Here is a 23,218-nt window from a genome sequence, read left to right on the forward strand (position 1 = left end):
TGTAGTAAAGACTTTTTCCCATTCTGTGGGCTCTCTCACCACATTATAGATTGTTTCCTTTGCTGATAAGCAGCTTTTTAGTTAGAATCTAGCCCACATACTGATTCTTGATTTTACTTCTTGTGCTTTAGGAGTCTTGTTCAGGAAGTCAGATCTTAAGCCAACATGATGAAGATTTGGGCCTACTTTTTCTTCTGTTAGGTGCAGGGTCTCTGTTCTAGTGTCTAAGACTTTGGTCCACTTTGAGTTGATTTTTGTGCAAGGTGAGAGATAGATGTTCAATTTCATTCTGCTACATTTGGATTTCCAGTTTTCCTAGCACCATTTGTTGAATGGGCTCTCTGTTCTCTAATGTATGTTTTTGATGCCTTTGTCTAGTATGAGATAGTCATATTTATGTGGGTTGGTCTCTGTGTCTTTTATTTTGTACCACTGGTCTACATGTCTGTTTTGGTACCAAAACCATGCCATTTTTGTTACTGTTGCTCTGTGATATAGTTTAAGGTCTGTGATGCCTCCTGCTTCACTCTTCTTGCTAAAGATTGCCTTGGCTATTCTCGTTCTCTTATTTTTCCAAATGAATTTCATGATTGATTTTTCTAGTTCTATAAAGAATGTCATTGGGATTTTTATAGTAACTGCATTAAATCTATGTAACAGTTTTGATAGTATGGCCATTTTGACTATATTAATTCTGCCTATCCAAGAGCATGGGAGATCTTTCCATCTTCTGAGGTCTTCAGTTTCTTTCTTTAGTGTTCTGTAGTTTTCATTGTAGAGGTATTTCACCTCTTTTGTTTGGTTGATTCTGAAGGTGGTTTTTTTTTAGGCTATTGTGAATGGGGTAGTTTTTCTAATTTCTCTTGCAGTGGATTCATGTATAGAAATGATTTATGGGTATTGATTTTATATCCTGCTACTTTGCTGAATTCATTTATGAGTTCTAGAAGTTTTCTGGTGGAATTTTTTGGATCTTCTAAATATAGAATCATTTCATCAGCAAATAGTGGTAGACTGAGTTCTTCTTTTCCTATGCATATTCCTTTAATTTCTTTCTTATTGCTCTAGCTAGCAGTAAGGACTATGTTGAATAAAAGTGGTGAAAGAGGACGTCCCTGTCTTGTTCCAGTTTTTAGGGGGAATACTTTCAGTTTTTAGGGGGAATACTTTCAGTTTTTCTCCATTTAGAATGATGTTGGCCTGGGGCTTAGCATAGATAGCTTTTACAATGTTGAAGTATGTCTCTAGTTTTTCTAGTGTTTTGAACATGAAGAGGTGTTGTATTTTGTCAACTGCTTTCTCAGTATCTATTGAATGATCATATAATTCTTGTCTTTAATCTCTTACTTTCTTTGCTACTCTTCATTTCTCTCCTGATTGATCCTTGAAGATTCTAGTCACATTCTTGCTTTGGGGCCTTTGCACTTGCTGCTCCTTCTGCCTGAAACACTATTCTAACTCAGCTTGCTCTTGCTACCTCCTTCAATTCTACATTCAGATACCACCATCATGATAAGGCTTTCCCTTCACACCCTTACAATGGACTCCTCAAACTTCTTATATCCTTTTTAGGCTTACATTTTTTCCAAAGCACCCATAATTACCTAATTTATTGTACATTTTACTTAATTGTCATATTCATTAACTGTCCATATAAAGTTCACAAAACCAGAGAATTTTGTTGTCTGTTTTGTTCTTAGCTCTACTTCCAGTGCCTTGAACAGTGTATGGCATGTGTATGTCTTAAATAAATGAATGAATGAGTTCAATTGGAAAAAATGGACAAAAGATATCAATAGGTGATGAATAACAAATAAAAATATGAAAATATGATCAAATTCATTTATGCTAACAGAAATGTAAATTAAGACCACAATAAAATTCACTTGATATTTCACATTCCATTTTTTGACAATACCTAGTGTTCCTAAATGTGGGAAACAACAGGAACTCTTTTCACAGTTACTAGAAGTGGAAGTTGGTATATTGAACTGGGAGAAAAATTTACAAAGAAGAGCTGGGGCTACTCTTATTTAAATTGCTCCTTTTGCACATTATTCTATGACTACTCCTACTCATTCCTCGAGCTACTCTTACAATTGTATAGAAGAGATCCTTATAAGAATGTTTAAGGCAGATTTGTTTTCAATAGCAAAAATGAGAAGCAACTTAAATACTTGTTAATAAAAAATGAATAAACGAATGTTTGTGTAATGAAATAAATCCATAGTTATGAAAATGTTTTCTAGAAGTAAAAATCAACTTGTATAAAACTGACAAATCCTTGGTGAATAAAGCATGTTGCAAAAGAAAACATACAAGATGATATTTATAGAAAATTTTGAAATGTGAAAAATCATATGACACATGACTCAAGAATTAATAAATACATAATAAGATGTATAAAGGAATACAGGAGAATGATCAACTTTACATTCAGAATAGTAGTATGTGAAGAAGGGATATAGGATTGGCATGACATGTCACTTGGTTTGGTATATTTTTGTATTTTGATAGAGGATATACAGGTGTTTGTTGTGTTGGTACAAAAAATATCTTTTGTATTCTTAAATATGTCATACTAAAAATTTTGTAAAATATTATCAAAAATGCTGAAGACTTATTAATACTGACGTAGGCCATGTCTTATTTATCAAAAAAACTATGGCCTAAAATACACCATGCAAGGTGGTATCTGAATTGCTGATTAAGAGATCCATATTTCTCTTTTTAATTCTTCTTACTGTTACATGTCTTTCTACTCAAACAACAATAGTAGAAAAGAAACTGTACTTTATAATTGTGTATATTTTGAAAGTGGTACTCTTGTAATATTTTTTATGAACCAGGGGGAGGATTGATTGGAAGAAAAGGCTACATAGGCACATTGGGGAAAAATGACACAATGATGTGTGCAGTGTATGGATGGACTGAAGAGATGGCTTTTTCTGGAACATCCACAGGAGATGTGTGTATCTGGAGAGATGTCTTCCTTGTAAAAACAGTTAAAGCACATGATGGGCCTGTGTTCAGTATGCATGCACTGGAAAAAGTAAGTAATTTAAAGAGATTTCAAATTAAACACAATCTGATCATGGCATATAGAGCATTTTCAGAAGTATAGGAACCCTGCTGTTCTTCTTGGCTGGACTACCCTATTATAGTCTGTGGGACAGGGTCTTTTGACCTTGGTTTGTTCCTTTCTTCAACTTCATAAACACAGATTGAAATAGGTCAACATTTTGAAAAAATGTTTAACTTAATATTTATTAATCCCTTACTAGTTGTCAAAAATTGTTTTACATATAATCATTATATCCTATCAGGTGGATACCAGTATTATTCCTTCTTTGTAAAGACTGAAGTTAAAAAGACTCCAGGAGAATATATGCGACTTTCTGAAATTGGTGATCTAACTCATAATTCCAAATTAGTATTAGTATTATTAGTATCCTATACTAATAGTAGAATGTTTATTATTTTAAGTATTTTTACAGATTTAATGTCAATTCTTTAAAAGCTGTTATGGATTCTTATCTAATTCCTGTTATTTGCAAGCTGTAACTTTTGTCTGTAGTCTTTCCTCTAGAGTTTTCCAATATGAAGGAGGTTATTATTTTTTAAAATATTTAAATCTTTAATAATTTGAATATTTTATTTTCATAGGGATTTGTAACTGGAGGAAAAGATGGTATAGTAGCTCTTTGGGATGACTCTTTTGAAAGATGTCTCAAGACCTATGCTATAAAAAGAGCTGCTTTGGCCCCAGGATCCAAAGGTGATTTGAGATTTAATTTATTTGTAAAAAAAGAGATCAATTGTTCATTAGTTAACTTGATTATTGAGGTGGACCACATGGAATATATTTTTCCTTCTTTATTCAATGGGCATCAGATTTAATTGGGACTTACTTGATACCAGAATCATTGCTATTCTTTCAAAAATATGTTTTCTGAGATACATGTAATAAAATATTAGCCAAGTACAATTTTATCAATATTAACTTTTAATATTTTTAATTTTTCAAAGGAAATTTCCATGTGAGCATCATATTTATCATCAGCCAGGAACTTGTTTTCTGACTTGGCTTTTTTTTTTCATCATGGCTTTTTGTTGACCCTGCTACTTAACCTCACAGGCCCTTCTTCCCTTTGCCTTTACTTTCAATGCACTTCTTCCTTTAAGGCACTATGCCACGCTCTGTCTGGCCTCCAGACTTTTGGCATATTAGTTTTGCCTAGAATTTATTCTTCCCTCTTCCTCCATTTCCTAATTACATTCTCATTTTTCAAATCTCAAACACTAGTTCTTCTAGGATGACTTCCCTATCCTCACCTCCCCACAAAAAGGTGAAAATTCCTTGCTATATGCTCCTTTTTGAATATGTTCCTAACACAGGGTCTGTTTTCCTCACTGTATGCTATAAAGGGGAGGAGTTAGGTTTGTCATATTTACTAATATATCACTGAAGCCTGTGTAGGACACAGTAGACATAAAAGAATATATTTTACATTGAATTAAAATTGCTAATCAGAATAGTGTAAGTGTTCTAAGAGGGGCAGGAGATTGATGAGGAAGGGCTAACACAGAAGTAAAGAAAGAGTTGTCAGGGGTTAGGGTATAATTCAGTGATAGAACACTGACATAGCATATGTGGAATACTGAGTTCAATCTCCAGTACCTTAAAACAACAACAACAAAAACAATAAAATTCTACTATATTTGTGTACTTCTTTTGAAATTAATAAATCGATTGAAGGAACTACAGTGCATTATTAGAATTCTTGAAATACAGGAGAAATCAACCTTGTATGGGTTCATTGTCAAAATAACTGTCACGAGCTGGGGTTGTGGCTCAGTGGTAGAGTGCTTACCTGCCATGCCTAAGGCACTGGATTCGATCCTCAGCACTACATAAAAATAAAATAAAGATATTGTGTTCACCTATAACTAAAAAAATAAATATTTTAAAAAATAGTAGTGTCACAATACGTCCTTTTATTAATAACTTCATACATATAATAACATCTCATTTTAACATTTCAGGTCTTCTCTTGGAAGATAACCCATCTATACGTGCCATATCATTAGGCCATGGTCATATTTTAGTTGGCACAAAGAATGGTGAAATATTAGAAGTGGATAAAAGTGGCCCAGTAACACTTCTGGTCCAGGTACTTTGAAATACTAATATGCTTTTTTCTCTTTACATAGAATTTATTCTTTCATGACATAAGAAAAGTTGACAGTGGTGAAAAATAATGTTAATTAGGGAAATATTTGTTAATATGTAAAGAAAAATTTTAATTTGGTTATCACTAATATCAGTAAATAAATATTCCTATTCTCATATGGAATAATTGCCAATATTTTGAGTTAATTCTTATCACAAAATAAACCAATAGAAAAACTGGCTGTTAAGAATTTAGCCCAGCACATTTATTTCACATTTAATTTTATCTATTTGAGATATGTTTGTTTAACATAAGGCAGTTATTTTTCTGTGAAGCTCTGTAGATGAGTCATTGTTAGTTTCTAACTTAAAAAAAATGAGGGCTGGGGTTGCGGCTCAGTGGTAGAGCGCTCGCCTCGAACATGGGAGTCTCTGAGTTCTATCCTCAGCACCACATACACATATCAACTATAGCTAAAAATAAATAAATAAAAATATTTTTAAAAATGAGTGTATAACTGTATGATAAAATTTTATTGCTGAAAACATTTATTAGTCAAAGTATGTCAATAATAAAACAGAAAATCAGAAATATAAAAATCTGTGTAGTAGAAATATAAACATACCAGCAATAGCTGTTGGCCATATGGCCCTTAACATTTCCATAGAGTGGCATGTAAGGTTTTTACATGTACATTTCTTTAGTGTATTATATTTTTCTGAAAAGTAAGGAGGGAAATAGATCAACACTGTAAAACATAGTGAGGTTGGCTCTATCCTGATGAAAAACTGTCCTTATGCAATTCTATATAATAATCAAACTTTGGTTTGCCTTTTACTCTGAAAAAGAATTATTTTCTTTCTTAATACTCACTTATCTCTCTTCTAACCTCCACTTCACTCTTAAGACAGCAAAAAGTACACATAGATGAGAACACTGCACATTCTTTAATGCTTTATTATATTATTAATATGACATTAAAGAATAAATATGCAAATGATAAAACATTAAATTAATGCTATCTTACTCAATTTCAGTTTATAAATGCCTTTGAAATTAAAAATGGAGTTATAATAAATGTTTTTAGCAATAAAATTTTATCATACGGTTATACACTCATTTTTCTGTGTTTAATATGTTTATGATATCTTAGGAAATATTAGCACAAGTACCCTCTGATGGATGAATTCAGAGATGGAATTTTTAAAAACCACAGTTTCATAATTATAAAAAAAATTAAGTACTAAATGATATTTATTAAGAGAAATACTTTAGGCAAAATAAAATTAGCAGAGTGTATTTGAACATTAAAATATTCGTGAATTGGACAGCATCTGAAACCAGAAGAGGTTCAGCAGAATCTGCTGCAGGAGCACAGGCAGCGAGCTTTTACAGACAATGTGGACAACAAAGATCTAGTTGATTGGTTAGAGTGGGAAAACCTTAATTAGAGATTAGTTGGCTGTTTCTGATTGGTAAAGTATCTAGTTTCACTTTATTTTGTACATGGGGCTTTGGTTATCTTACATAGGCACCTAAAGCACTGAAGCTATCCCAGCCTAATTAAAATTAAATTAAAATTTTTTTGTTTTTGTTTTTGTTTGGTACTGGGGATTGATCTCAGCGGCACTCAACCACTGAACCACATCCCCAGCCCTATTTTGTATTTTATTTAGAGACAGGGTGTTGCTGAATTGCTTAGTGCCTCGACATTGCTGAGGCAAGCTTTGAACTCAAGATCCTCCTGTCTTGACCTCTCAAGCCACTGGGATTTAAAATTGTTTTTAATACATTGTTGGGGGGGGGGGAGGCTGGGAATTAAACTCAGGGCCTGACACATGCTGAGCATGTGCTCTAACCACTAAGCTATACACCCACCAAATTTCATTATTTGGGGTATTTATTATAAATTTAAGATTTCATTGTCTTTTTATTTTGAAATCAGGAACAAGGGAAGATGCCACATTACCATTTTTGTCCAATATGGGTAAAACCTTAGCCAATTCAGTAAAACAAATCAATAAAAGTGTAAGTGCTAGAAATAAATGGACAACGGTGGTATTTTTAGATACAACAAATTTGTATATCAAGAATAAACTGAAAAATTGTTGGAAATAATGTTTAGATACAAAATCAGCATATAAAAATCAATAGTATTTATGTAGCAGCAATAACAAGTTTGAAAATATGACATAAAACATGCTGTTCAGGGCTGGGGTTGTGGCTCAATAGTAGAGTGTTTGCCTAGCATGCATAGGGCACTGGATTCAATCCTTAGCACCACATAAAAATAGAATAAAGATATTGTGTCCACCTAAAAACTAAAAAATAAATATTTTAAAAAAACATGCTGTTCATATAAAAGAACTACATAGTAACCCAGAATTTTGTAGTTAAACTATCCAAGAAAAAATAAATGATAGATTCAATATGATTCAATATGATTACAATTCAAACTTTAATGAGATTTTTCACAAATTCTAGAAAGATTTTTTAAGATCATCTAGAGGAGAAAAGAAGATCAAGAAATCTTTGAGAAATTCTCCAGGAAAAATAAAAAAGATAATATAAAACTATAGTAATTAAAAATGTGGGAATGTTTATACCTAATGTAAATGTTAAATAGTTAAAAAAAAATATGACGATTGTAGCAGCACTGTCTGTAGATCAGTTTAGGGATTCATCCTAACAGGATTAAGTCTTCCTACCTATGAATATGGGATAGCTCTCTATTTATTTAGACCTTTTCTTTTTTCAGAAGGGTTTTGTGATTTGCAGTATACAAGTCTTATATCTATTTTGTTCAATTTATTTGTAAGTATTTTATTATTTGTAATACCATTATACAGTTCTTTTTAATTTTGTTTTCAGATTGTTCATTACTAGTGTAGAGAAATACAGTTGATTTCGTACATAGCCTATAATATAGCCTATAATAGGACCTTATATCCAATAAATTTGTTGACTTCATTTATTATAATAGTTTAATAAGTAGATTATTTAGGATTTTCTATATATAAGATCATGTCATCTGTAAGTAGAGATAGTTTTATTTCCTTGTATTCAATCTGATTGGCTTTTATTTCTTTTTCTTGCCCTATTGTCCTGGCTAAAGCTTTCAGTATAATGTTTAAGTGGTTAGAAAAGACACCTTTGTCTCGTTCCTAATCTTAGAGAAAAAGAATTCAGCTTTCCACCATTAAGTATAATGGAACCACGGCTTTTTCATAGATTCTCTTTACTCGGTTGAGAAACCTTCTTATTCCTAGTTTTTTCTAAACATTGGTAGGGAGGGATTTATCTTACACTTTTTCCATGTATACTCAGATGATCATATGGTTTTTGTCCTTGGTTCTATTAATGTGACATATTATCTTAACTGATTTTTGAATTTGGCAATCTTGCATTCTTAGTTGTATAAAAATCTTTCCATATGTTTAATTCAGTTTGCTAGGATTTTGTAGAGGGTTTTAGAATCCACCTTTTTAAGGGATATTAGTCTGTAGATTTCTTGTGATGTCTTGGTAGATTTCTTGTGATGTTTGGTTTTGGTATCAGAGTGAAATGGCTTTATAAAATCATGTAGGAAGTATTACCTGTACTTTGTCTCTTGCCTTGACCACACTTAACTGTTAAACTCCTTTAATTACTGACTGACTGCTCTATTCTTTTCAATACTTTCTTGAAGTATAAATTGTTCCACAGACTAAACCAATCAAATTTGACTCCTTTAAAGGAGCATTTCCCTAGGTTTGTAGTGACTTCAACAAAGATCCTCCTAGCTACTTCTGAGAGTTTTCTGGTTCCTTTGGACAAACTAGGTGGTCTCTAGTTTAGATTCATATGTCATATGATTCTATAAATCTCCTTCTGTTTACTTTTCATCACAACCTCCACAGTTTTTTTGTTGGTGGTGGTTTGTTGTTGTTTTACTAGAAATTGAGCCCAGGGCCTAACATGCTAGTCAATTGCTCTACCATTTTGCTACATCCCCATTCCTTTTTATTTTGAGACAGGTTTACAGTAAGTTACCCAAGCTTGAACTTGCAATTCCTCCTGACTTAGCTTCCTGCGTAGCTGGGATCACAGGCATACACTGACACTTCCATCCCTCCACTGTTTTTGAGAGAATTCCTAGTCATTAACTTTTCTCTGCTTTGCTATAAATAAAGTCAATTCTTTTGAGATTAGGAGTTTTTTTTTTTAATTCGTTTGTTTTACTTCGTTTTGTTTTGTTTTTGTTTGTTTGTTTGTTTTGACTTGCTTCTCCCTTCAGGGAAAATATCTGAGTCAGGGCTCTTGAATTGAGAATAAGACAGGCTTTAAGGCTGAGTGTTTGGTAAAGAGAGAAAGGGCAATAGTCTAAGGTCTTCTTAGGTTTTCTTGGGTTTCCACTAGGACACCAGTGGTGGAGTTTCCATATGGAGTAGGGGCTGGGGAGAAGGGAACTTCTGCCTGTCAGTCTGCTCACCAGGAATTCAGCCTCCACAACTGACAGCTTAGACAAGATAAGGAATGCCTGACTTGGTACCCTCACTGGGTAGACAGCTCTTCTGCTGGGAACGGTGGAGACAGCCAGGTGTTCTTGTTTGTATCAGTCCAGCATGAAGTTTTGGGAGGAGGGACAAAGCACTGGATCTCAGTTTAAATACCATAGATTCTCACTGTTCTTACCAAATGTTAGCAGATTTTTTATGAATAAATGTTTCTTCATTTGTTGTATCTCCTCAAAACCATTTCCAAACTTTAAATGGTTGGGTTTTTAATTTTTTAATATCAGTTTTACTGGTAACCAGGTGTGTAGAGCTCCTGTCATGCATATATTTTTAGGTTAAATTGATACTGTTTTCTTTATAGGGACACATGGAAGGAGAGGTATGGGGTTTGGCTACACATCCTTATCTGCCGATCTGTGCTACTGTAAGTGATGATAAAACCTTAAGAATATGGGATCTCTCTCCTAGTCATTGTATGTTGGCTGTCCGGAAACTGAAAAAGGGTAAGAGGCTCTCAGACTTGAACATAGATTAAGTTATAGCCATTTTCTAACCTTTATAAATATAAAAAAAGCGATAGTTAGGTACATGAAAATTTTTAAAATATTTATTCAGTGTCTACTTACTCATGGTGCGCATAAAGAAAATTAATTATGCCCATTCTTTGCATTATGGAACCTTCTATGATCATACCTAAACCCAGCTAATTTTTCAATGACATGTTAGAAGACAGAATATAGGAAGTAAATGGAAATTAAGTTTTTCTCCCCCTTGCAATTATGGATTATATGTAATTTAGAACTGGAAACTAAGAAAGAAGGCCTTCACTTTAAAAGAGGTAGCAGAGGTAAGGGAAGGCTGTTTGAGGATACAACAAAACTGAGTATATTTGTAAGAGGCAGATGAAACTGGTAGTATATAGAGAGAAATGGTTCAGTTGTTGGTAAAAAAGTTGTTATTAACCTAGGGCAGATGGAGATTTACAGAGAGCTCTGAAATTCTTTTGAGTGGTAGAGAATGTTATCTTCTAGAATGGAGATAACCATAGGAGGACTTTCCCTGGAAATGTTGGGAACAAGTTACTGTAAGAAATGTGATAGAGCCAATAGATGAAGGAAAGGATTGTCTAGCCATAGTAAAGGCCAGATTGGAGTTAGGTAGCATGAATTTATAATTCATTCTGTTAATTTCTTTTTACTTCCTTCTATTGACTTGAAACTTAGTGTTTATTCTCTTCTTTTAGAGTTATTATTAAATATTTAACAAGTACACTCAGTTCAAAAACTGAATATCACAATCTATAGAATAGTCTAGTTCTGGTCACTTTACTCCCCCATTTTTTAATTACTGATGTCCAGCAGTTTCATTCTCTGTTGGTTTTTTTCCTCCTACAACTACCTTCAGTTGGCATTATTATTCTTTTATGCAGTCGTTATTTATTTAGATTTATTTATACCTATACTTTCTTTGTTCATCTTTTCTTCTTGCATCTCAGACTTGTTACTTTATAGTTTTCTTCCTCCTAAAATATATCCTTAGAGTTTCTCTAATGAAGGTTTGTTAAAAATTCCCTCAGTTTCCTTGATCTGAACCAGAGACATACTAAGGGCAGGCTGCTGGGAATGGTCCAAAACACAGTGATGGTTATTCACATTTATTATTGTTGTGTTTAACTTCTCAATTGGCTATGTATTGCACATGGAGTGAATTTTTATCCTCATCCTGCCCATGGTATACCACTAGTCTGAACATATCTTGATATTTTACTCTCATTCTTAAATACTAATAGAACTTCTTCTGACTTTTTTGGTTGAAAGCATTCTGCTTTCTGCCACTTTCTTTAATTGTTATATAGGTATAGTTAAATAACATTGTGCATGTATATGGGTTTACTTTTATTTATTCAGCTTAAGATTTGTTGTGTTTTCTGAATCTGGATTTATGTATTATATCAATGCTAAAATAAAATTGTCTGCTAGTATTAGTGCCTTCTTCTATGACTAGATCTCTGAATTAAGTTGAAGGCAAAATTCATGATTCTGTATTCTTTCTGAAAGAATCAGTAAGCAAATACTCTTTTCTTTAGCAAATGTATATACAAGTATCATAGTTGTGAGCGTTAACATTTTATAAAAATAAGTCATTATGGTTAAAATAGACTGTTCTTAGGAAAATTTCTGGCAAACAAGTTTATGGAAGCCAGTTAAAATAAGCAAAAGTGTAAATGTGCATGATTTAATGTTTATAATGCCTGTGAAGAAAAATATTTGCCAGACTTTTGTAACTTTAGTGTATAATTACACATTGGATAGTTCCCATTAAAAACTTGTATCCTAGCTGTGTGCAGTGGTGCATGCCTATAATCCCAGCATCTCAGGAGACTGAGGCAGGAGGATTGAAAGTTCAAAACCAGCCTCAACAAAAGTGAGGCACTAAGTCTGGGGTTGTGGCTCAGTGGTAGAGTGCTTGCCTAGCATGTGCAAGGCCCTGGAATCGATCCTCAGCACCACATAAAAATAAGTAATAAAACAAAGGTATTGTGTCTAAGTACAACTAAAAAAAAAATATTTAAGAAAAAAGTCAAGGAGATCCACCCACACTGGCCCATGTGGGATCCAGGCTCTCAGTAGGCCTGGTTCACCCATCCCCTGGCGGGGCAGATACCACCAGAGCCTAGCCTTTGGCCCCTTGCCCCTTCCAGCCAGCAGACTACCAGGGGAGGTCAAGCCCAGCAGCCAAGATCCACCCACTCCAACTTACACAGGACCCAGACACAGGATGCAGTAGCATTCATTGAGGGACACAAGCAGGGTCTGGAAGCCCAACATCAAGGTGAGATACAGACAATCTGCACAGGTACTACAAGAATATAGGGAAGAGACTGTAATATTTCATATCCACACTACAAGAAAGGAAGACACATAGACAACATGAAAAAACAAGGGAGGAAAGTGCCCCAAACAAATTAGGACACTATAATAACAGAACCTATGGACAGCAGCGAAGTTGATGAAATGTCAGAGAAGGAGTTCAGAAGGTTCATAATTAAAATGATCAGTGAATTAAAGAATGACCTAAACGAGCAAATATAGGCAAAAATTGATCACTCCAACAATGAGATAAGAGAGCAAATACAGGTAGCAAAAGATTACTTCAAGAGAGAGATAGAGACCCTGGGAAAAAAGTCAGAAATCCTTGAAATGAAGGATACAATAAATCAAATTTTAAAAACTCAATAGAAAGCATAACCAACAGACTAGATCACTTGGAAGAAAGAACATCAGATAATGAACACAAAGGGGCATATATATGTATAATTGTTAAAGTCTTGTTGGTGCATGGTTCCCTTGAGCAGTATGTAGTGTCCTTCTTTATCCTTTTTGATTGACTTTACTTTGAAGTCAACCTGGAAAATAAAGTTGATCACACAGTGAAGAAAGTTAGAAACCATGAACAGAACATCCAAGAATTATGGGACAGTATCAAAAGACCAAATCTAAGAGTCACTGGGACAGAGGAAGGGGACAGAGTTTCAAACCAAAGGAATGCACAATCTCTTCAATGAGATAATATCAGAAAATTTCCCAAGCATGAAGAACGAATTGGAAAACCAAATACAAGAGGCTTATAGCACACCAAATGTATAAAATTACAATAGATCTACACCAAGGCACATTATAATGAAAATGTCTAGCATACAGAATAAGGATAGAATCTTAAAAACCACAAGAGAGAAGAATCAGATCACATATAGGAGGAGACCAATTTGTGTCTCAGCAGATTTTTCAACCCAGACTCTCAAAGCCAGGAAATCTTGGAACAACATATACTAAGCTCTGAAAGAAAATGGATGCTAACCAAGAATCTTATAACCAGCAAAACTAAGCTTTAGATTTGATGATGAAATAAAAAACCTTCCATAATAAATAAAAGTTAAAAGAATTTACAGCAAGAAAGCCTGCACTACAGAACATCCTCAGCAAAATATTTCAAGAAGAGGAAATGAAAAACAATGATGAAAATCAGCAGAGGGAGAGATTATACTATAGGAATATCTAATCAGAGGAGAAACCAAGTCATGTTAAATACCAAAAATAAACAAAAATGGCTGGGAATACAAATCATGTCTCAATAATAACCCTGAATGTTAATGGCCTAAACTCACCAATCAAGACATAGACTAGCAGATTGAACAACAACAACAACAAAAGACCCAACAATATGTTACCTCCAAGAGACTCGTCTCATAGAAACAGACATTCACAGACTGAAGGTGAAGGGTTGGGAAAAACCATACCATTTATATGGACTGTGGAAGCAAGCAGGGATGTCCACCCTCAAATCAAATAAAGTAGACTTCAAAGTAAAGTCAATCAAAAAGGATAAAGAAGGACACTACACACTGCTCAAGGAAACCATACATCAACAAGGCTTAACAATTATAAATATATATGCCCCAAACAATGGAGCAACTATGTTCATCAAACAAACTCTTTTCAAGTTCAAGAGTCAAATAGACCACAACCCAATAATTTTGAGTGACTTTCACATACCTCTTTCATTACTAGATAGATCTTCCGAACAAAAGCTGAACAAAGAAACTATAGAACTCAATAATACAATCAGTAATTTAGACTTAACTGACATATATAGAATATTTCCAAGAAGGAAGATGGCGGCGAGGGGAGTGCATTGCCCCCGTGTGCTGCTTCACTGTGTGGGAGTATGACAAGTCAGGACGGCTAAAGGATATCTTGTTAGGAATTTCCAGCAATAGTGGGGTGCTCCGGAACCTGGAGGAAGGATTTCTATCGCACGAGGATCGGCTACGGGGACTCAAACGCGAGAGGTTTGTCGCACGGAGGGTAACACTGCTTATTCAGCAAATCGCCCCGCGGCTAGAGTCTGCAGCGCGCGCTGGGAAACGAGGAGATAGCGACACAGGGATACAGCGCTGCAGTTTCTGCCAGCCGTGCAAGCACCGTACTCAGGGCTGAATTCTGGGTTCGAGACGGGGGAAGGAAGCGGTCCATCTCGGTTCTCCACACCGGTCAGACCACAGAGGAGGCCAGCAGCCACCATGTTGGAAAGCTGACGTCACCATACCTGTTTTTGACTGACCGCAGCTCATTCAGCCATAGAACAGGTAATTTCAGGCTGCCATTCGCCTGCGGCTTGCAGACAGATTGCTAGGGTTCAGTGCCTGGGTGCTTCTTAGAACCTGATCTTATCAGAGCGAACACCGAGCGCGGGGCGGCCGAGTTCCGGCTCCCGGAACCGTCCCGGAACCGCCCTGGCCCAGGGCTGCGGAGCCTGCAGAGGCTGCTTCTTGGACCCTGCTCCTATCAGAGCATACACCAAGCACTAAGCGGCTGAATTCCGGCTCCCGGAACTGAGCCCGCAGGGACTGCTTCTTGGAGCCTACACTTATAGGAGCTTACACCGAGCACGGAGCGGCCGAGTTCCGGCTCCCGGAACTTCCCTGGCCCAGGGCTAGGAGCCCGCGGAAACTGCTTCTCGGTCCGGGTCCTGCTGAGGGCCGGTCAGGACTCACCCATTGCTTTGGTTGCCCGGCAAGGGGAACGAAATGCTGCCATTCGCATAGGATACCAACATGGCAGAGATCTGATGTCATCAGAAAGCGGCGGAGGAGAGAACTTCATCAATACCAGCGGTGACATAAACAGTTGGTCTCCTGGTAGGGGGGTGAGGCACAGACACCCGAGTCTCCTCAATTTGTTGTTGAGCCAGAGGGGACGGGCTGCTGCCAGTGCCCGGAGCAGGCCCAGCGGCTCGCCAGCGTGGTGACCGCGTGACCCCAATTGGAGAGGGGGCGGAGCGGAGCCGCCACCCTCACCCGCAAGGTGGGCAGACCCGCGACCCAGTGGTACATGGGCGTGGTAGGAGGGGCAGGGCAGAGCCGCCGTTCGCGCTTGCAAGGTAAACAGACCTGTGACAGCCTGGCGGGTCAGGCCCAGTGGCCTGCCAGGGTGGTACACACGTCACCCCAACTTGAGTAGGGGCAGAGCAGATCCTTCTCCCACACCCGGATCAGGCCCTACTCCAATTGGAGTGGGGGCGGAGCGGAACCGCCACCTGTGCCCGCAGGGTGAGCAGACCTGTGACCAACCTGCAGATCAGGCCCAGGGGTCCACAGGCGTGGTAGGAGGGGCAGGGCAGATCCGCCGCCCGCGCCTCCAAGGTAGGCAGACCTGCAACAGACCGGCGGATCAGGCCCAGGAGCCTGCCGGCGTGGTACACACACCACCCTAATTGGAGTAGGGGCAGAGCAGAGTCGCCGCCCGTGCCAGGAACAGGCCCAGCGTCCTGCAGGCGGGGTAGTCACGACACCCCAATTGGAGTAGGGGCAGAGCAGAGCCTCCACCTGTGCCCGAAAGGTGGGCAGATCTGCGACCGACCAGCGGAACAGGCCCAGTGGCCTGCCGGTATGACAGACACATCACCCCATTTGGAGTGGGGGCAGAGTAGAGCCGCCGCCCGCTCCTGCAGGGTAGGCAAACCTGCAACCGACCGGCGGATCAGGCCCGGTGGCCTGCCGGCGTGGTACGCTTGTCACCCCAATTGGAGTAGGGGCAGAACAGAGCCGCTGCCAGCGCCCAGAACAGGCCCAGTGACCTGCCGGCGTGGTAGCCACGACACCCCAATTGGAATAAGGAGAGAGCAGAGCCGCCGCCCGCACCTGCAGGAAAGATACGCAAGCAGTATGAAAAGACAAGGAAAGAAAGGACCACAAGCAATGCAGGTCAACGCAACTTTAGAAGAGGTAACAGCTGCAGCAGATGGAATGTCAGATAAAGAATTCAGGATATACATGCTTCAGATGATCTGGAGTATCAAGGAAGACATTAAACAGCAAAATCAGACAATGAAAGATCACTTCGACAATGAATTACGCAAACAAATCCAGGAAGCAAAGGATCAACTATACAGGGAGATAGAGGTTATAAAAAACAAACAAACAGAAATCCTAGAAATGCAGGAAGCAATAAACCAACTTAAAAACTCAATGGAGAATACTACCAGCAGAGTAGAACACTTAGAAGATAGAACATCAGACAATGAAGACAAAGTATTTCAACTGGAAAAGAACATAGACAGCTCAGCAAGACTGTTAAGAAACCATGAGCAGAACATCCAAGAAATATGGGATAACATTAAGAGACCAAACTTAAGAGTCATTGGGATACAGGAAGGTACAGAGCTCCAAACCAAAGGAATGAGCAGTCTATTCAATGAAATAATACGAGAAAACTTCCCAGACTTGAAGAATGAGACAGAATCCCAAATCCTAGAAGCCTACAGGACGCCGAATGTGCAAAATCATAAGAGATCCACACCTAGACACATTATAATGAAGATGCCCAACATACAGAATAAGGAGAGAATTTTAAAAGCTACAAGAGAAAGGAAGCAGATTACATTTAGGGGTAAGCCAATCAGGATAACAACTGATCTTTCAACACAGACTCTGAAAGCTAGAAGATCCTGGAATAACATATTTCAAACACTGAAAGAAAATGGGTTCCAACCAAGAATTGTGTATCCAGCGAAATTAAGCTTCAGGATGGAGGATGAAATTAAAACCTTCCACGATAAACAAAAGTTTAAAGAATTCGCAGCTAGAAAACCATCTCTTCAAAACATCCTCGCCAAAGCATTACAGGAAGAGGAAATGGAAAATAACAATGAAAACCAACAGTGGGAGGTAGGACAGTAAAGGGGGGGGAAATAATCAAAGAGGAAAACAAACCATGTTTAGTAACAGAAATAAACAAATATGGCTGGAAGAACAACCCATATCTCAATAATAAGCCTAAAGGTTAATAGCTTAAACTCACCAATTAAGAGACACAGGCTAGTAGAATGGATCACAAAACAAGACCCAACAATATGCTGCCTACAGGAGACACATTTGATAGGAAAAGATACATAGGCTGAAGGTGAAAGGTTGGGAAAAATCATATCACTCATATGGACTTCGGAAACAAGCAGGAGTGTCCATACTCATATCAAATAAAATAGATTTCAAGCCAAAGTTAATCAAAAGGGATAAAGAGGGACACTACATACTGCTTAAGGGAACCATACACCAACAAGACATAACAATCATAAATATTTATGCCCCAAACAATGGTGCAGCTATGTTCGTCAAACTCTTCTCAAGTTCAAGAGTCTGATAGACCACCATACCATTATCATGGGAAACTTCAACACACCTCTCTCGCCACTGGACAGATCTTCCAAACAAAAGTTGAATAAGGAAACTATAGAACTCAATAACACTATTAATAACCTAGACCTAATTGACATATATAGAGTATACCACCCAACATCAAGCAGTTACACTTTTTTCTCAGCAGCACATGGATCCTTCTCAAAAATAGATCATATATTATGTCACAGGGCAACTCTTAGACAATATAAAGGAGTAGAGATAATACCATGCATCTTATCTGATCATAATGGAATGAAACTGAAAATCAACGATAAAAGAAGGAAGGAAAAAGCATACATCACTTGGAGAATGAACAATAGGTTACTGAATGATCAATGGGTTATAGAAGACATCAAGGAGGAAATTGAAAAATTCTTAGAGATAAATGAAAACACAGACACAACATATCGGAATCTATGGGACACATTGAAAGCAGTTCTAAGAGGAAAATTCATTGCTTGGAGTTCATTCCTTAAAAAAAGAAAAAACCAACAAATAAATGATCTCATACTTCATCTCAAAATCCTAGAAAAAGAAGAGCAAAACAACAGCGAAAGAAGTAGAAGGCAAGAAATAATGAAAATCAGAGCTGAAATTAATGAAATCGAAACAAAAGAAACAATTGAAAAAATTGACAAAACTAAAAGTTGGTTCTTTGAAAAAATAAACAAAATCGACAGACCCTTAGCCATGCTAGCGAAGAGGAGAGAGAACTCAAATTACTAGCATACGGGATGAAAAAGGCAATATCACAACAGACACTTCAGAAATACAGAAGATAATCAAAAACTATTTTGAATCCTTATACTCCAATAAATTAGAAGATAGTGAAGGCATAGATAAATTTCTTAAGTCATATGATCTGCCCAGATTGAGTCAGGAGGCTATAGACAACCTAAACAGACCAATATCAATTGAGGAAATAGAAGAAACCATAAAAAGACTACCAACTAAGAAAAGCCCAGGACCGGATGGGTATACAGCAGAATTTTACAAAACCTTTAAAGAAGAACCAATACCAATACTTTTCAAGCTACTTCAGGAAATAGAAAAGGAGGGAGAACTTCCAAATTCATTCTATGAGGCCAACATCACCCTGATACCTAAACCAGACAAAGACACTTCAAAGAAAGAAAACTACAGACCAATATCTCTAATGAACCTAGATGCAAAAATCCTCAATAAAATTCTGGCGAATCGGATACAAAAACATATCAAAAAAATTGTACACCATGATCAAGTAGGATTCATCCCTGGGATGCAAGGCTGGTTCAATATACGGAAATCAATAAATGTTATTCACCACATCAATAGACTTAAAAATAAGAACCATATGATCATCTCGATAGATGCGGAAAAAGCATTCGACAAAGTACAGTATCCCTTTATGTTCAAAACTCTAGAAAAACTAGGGATAACAGGAACATACCTCAATATTGTAAAAGCAATCTATGCTAAGCCTCAGGCTAGCATCATTCTGAATGGAGAAAAACTGAAGGCATTCCCTCTAAAATCTGGAACAAGACAGGGATGCCCTCTCTCTCCACTTCTGTTCAACATAGTTCTCGAAACACTGGCCAGAGCAATTAGACAGACGAAAGAAATTAAAGGCATAAAAATAGGAAAAGAAGAACTTAAATTATCACTATTTGCAGATGATTTGATTCTATACCTAGCAGACCCAAAAGGCTCTACAAAAAACTATTAGAGCTAATAAATGAATTCAGCAAAGTGGCAGGATATAAAATCAACATGCATAAATCAAAGGCATTCCTGTATATCAGCGACAAATCCTCTGAAATGGAAGTGAGGACAACCACTCCATTCAAAATATCTTCAAAAAAAATAAAATACTTGGGAATCAACCTAACAAAAGAGGTGAAAGACTTATACAATGAAAACTACAGAACCCTAAAGAGAGAAATAGAAGAAGATCTTAGAAGATGGAAAAATATACCCTGTTCATGGATAGGCAGAACTAACATCATCAAAATGGCGATATTACCAAAAGTTCTCTATAGGTTTAATACAATGCCAATCAAAATCCCAACGGCATTTCTTGTAGAAATAGAGAAAGCAATCATGAAATTCATATGGAAAAATAAAAGACCCAGAATAGCAAAAACAATGCTAAGCAGGAAGTGTGAATCAGGCGGTATAGCGATACCAGACTTCAAACTATACTACAGAGCAATAGTAACAAAAACAGCATGGTACTGGTACCAAAACAGGTGGGTGGACCAATGGTACAGAATAGAGGACACCGAAACCAATCCACAAAACTACAACTATCTTATATTTGATAAAGGGGCTAAACGCATGCAATGGAGGAAGGATAGCATCTTCAACAAATGGTGCTGGGAAAACTGGAAATCCATATGCAACAAAATGAAACTGAATCCCTTTCTCTCGCCATGCACAAAAGTGAATTCAAAATGGATCAAGGAGCTTGATATCAAATCAGAGACGCGCCGTCTGATAGAAGAAAAAGTTGGCTACGATCTACAGTCGGTGGGGTCGGGCTCCAAATTCCTCAATAGGACACCCATAGCACAAAAGTTAATAACTAGAATCAACAAATGGGACTTACTCAAACTAAAAAGTTTTTTCTCAGCAAAAGAAACAATAAGAGAGGTAAATAGGGAGCCTACACCCTGGGAACAAATCTTTACTCCTCACACTTCAGATAGAGCCCTAATATCCAGAGTATACAAAGAACTCAAAAAATTAGACAATAAGAGAACAAACAACCCAATCAACAAATGGGCCAAGGACCTGAACAGACACTTCTCAGAGGAGGACATACAGTCAATCAACAAGTACATGAAAAAATGCTCACCATCTCTAGCTGTCAGAGAAATGCAAATCAAAACCACCCTAAGATACCATCTCACTCCAGTAAGATTGGCAGCCATTATGAAGTCAAACAACAAAAAGTGCTGGCGAGGATGTGGGGAAAAGGGTACACTTGTTCATTGCTGGTGGGACTGCAAATTGGTGCAGCCAATTTGGAAAGCAGTATGGAGATTTCTTGGAAAGCTGGGAATGGAGCCACCATTTGACCCAGCTATTCCCCTTCTTGGTCTATTCCCTAAAGACCTAAAAAGAGCATGCTACAGGGACACTGCTACATCGATGTTCATAGCAGCACAGTTCACAATAGCAAGACTGTGGAACCAACCTAGATGCCCTTCAATAGACGAATGGATAAAAAAAATGTGGCATTTATACACAATGGAGTATTACTCTGCATTAAAAAATGACAAAATCATAGAATTTACAGGGAAATGGATGGCATTAGAGCAGATTATGCTAAGTGAAGCTAGCCAATCCCTAAAAAACAAATGCCAAATGTATTCTTTGATATAAGAAGAGTAACTAAGATCAGAGTAGGGACGAGGAGCAGGAGAAGAAGATTAACATTTAACAGGGATGAGAGGTGGGAGGGAAAGGGAGAGAGAAGGGAAATTGCATGGTAATGGAAGGAGACCCTCAGGGTTATACAGTGGAGGGGTTAGAGAGAGAGGAGGGGAGGGGAGGGGAGAGGTGGGGAGGGGGGAGGGGGGAGGATGGGAAAGGCAGCGGAGCACAACAGACACTAGTATGGCAATATGTAAATCAATGGATGTGTAACTGATGTGATTCTGCAATCTGTGTATGGGGTGAAGGTGGGAGTTCATAACCCACTTGAATCAAAGTGTGGAATATGATATGTCAAGAAATTTGTAATGTTTTGAACAACCCACAATAAAAAATTAAAAATATAAAAAAAAGAATATTTCCATTCTTCAATGAGAGAATATACTTTCTTCTTAGCAGCACATGGATCCTTGTTTAAAATAGACCAAATACCTGCCACAAAGCATCTCTTAGCAAATATAAAAAAGTAGAAATACTACCCTGCATTCTATCAGATCATAATGGAATGAAATTAGAAATCAATGATAAAATAAAAAATAAAATCTACTCCAACACCTGGAGACTAAATAATATTCTGCTGAATGAACAATAGATTACAGAAAACATCAAGGAGGAGATTAAAAAATATTAGAGGTGAATGAGAACACAGATACAACATATCAAAATCTCTGGGACATTATGAAAGCAGTTCTAAGAGGAAAGTTCATTGCATGGAGTTCATGCCTTAAAAAGAAGAAAAAGTCAACAAATAAATGACTTAACACTACATCTCAAAGCCCTAGAAGAAGAAGAACAAATCAAAAACAAAAGCAGCAGAAGACAGGAAATAATAAGGATGGTGGAATGTGATAGACATCATTATCCAAAGTACATGTATGAAGACATGAATTGGTGTCAATATACTTTATATATAACCATAGATATGAAAAAATGTGCTGTATATGTGTAATAAGATTTGTAATGCATTCCACTGTCATTAATTTTTTTAATATTTATTTTTTAGTTTTAGGTGGACACAGTATTTTGTCTTTATGCGGTTCTGAGAATCAAACCCAGTGCCCCACGCATGCTAGGCAAGCTCACTACCACTTGAGCCACATTCCCAGCCCTGTCATTTATTTATTTTTTTAAAATCAGAGCTGAAATCAATGAAATTGAAACAATTGAAAAAACTGACAGAACAAAAAGTTGGTTCTTTGAAAAAATAAATAAAATTGACAGACCCTTAGCCATGCTAATGAAAAGAAGGAGAGAGAAAACTCAAATCACTAACATATGTGATAAAAAAGGAAATATCACAACAGACACTACAGAAATACAGAAGATAATTAGAAATTATTTTAAAAACTTGTACTCCAATAAAATAGAAAATATCAAAGGCATCAACAAATATCTAGAGTCATATAATTTACCCAGATTGAATCAGGATGATATACACAATTTAAACAGATCAATTTCAAGTGATGGAATAGCAGACACCAACAAAAGTCTACCAACCATGGAAAGCCCAGGACTGGACAGATACATGGCCGAGTTCTACAAGACCTTTAAAGAACTAATACCGATATTCTCAAATTTGTTTCAGGAAATAGAAAAAGAGGCAGCACTTCCAAACTCATTCTGTGAGGCCAGTATCACTCTGATTCCAAAACCAGGCAAAGACACATCAAAAAAAAGAAAACTTCAGACCAATATCTCTAATGAACATAGATGCAAAAATTCTCAATAAAATTCTGGCAAATTGAATACAAAAACATATCAAAAAGATAGTGCACCACGATCAAGTGGGATTCATCCCAGGGATGCAAGGTGGTTCAACATGCAGAAATCAATAAATGTAATCCATCATATCAATAGACTTAAAGATCAGAATCATATGATCATCTCAATAG

At 37.0% G+C, this 23,218-nt stretch overlaps 1 protein-coding gene across 5 annotated transcripts in view; it reads left to right on the forward strand.

Annotated features, from left to right (window-relative positions):
* Eml5 (EMAP like 5) overlaps positions 1–23,218 on the forward strand; it is a 190,995-nt gene that overhangs the window by 93,006 nt on the left and 74,771 nt on the right. For all 5 annotated transcript variants that reach the window (XR_006851029.2, XM_046440696.2, XM_046440697.2 and 2 more), the window contains exons 18-21: positions 2,850–3,052; positions 3,667–3,778; positions 5,047–5,174; positions 10,032–10,173. Coding sequence is in view for 4 of the 5 variants with exons in the window: in XM_046440696.2 (XP_046296652.1) it covers positions 2,850–3,052; positions 3,667–3,778; positions 5,047–5,174; positions 10,032–10,173 (585 nt within the window). In the remaining variant the exon portion in view is untranslated. The remainder of the gene's footprint in view (positions 1–2,849; positions 3,053–3,666; positions 3,779–5,046; positions 5,175–10,031; positions 10,174–23,218) is intronic.

This window comes from Marmota monax, unplaced genomic scaffold (assembly GCF_021218885.2).
Source record: "Marmota monax isolate L192 unplaced genomic scaffold, Marmota_monax_Labrador192_F-V1.1 WCK01_AAM20220418_F8-fsc00017, whole genome shotgun sequence".
Lineage (NCBI taxonomy): Eukaryota > Metazoa > Chordata > Mammalia > Rodentia > Sciuridae > Marmota > Marmota monax.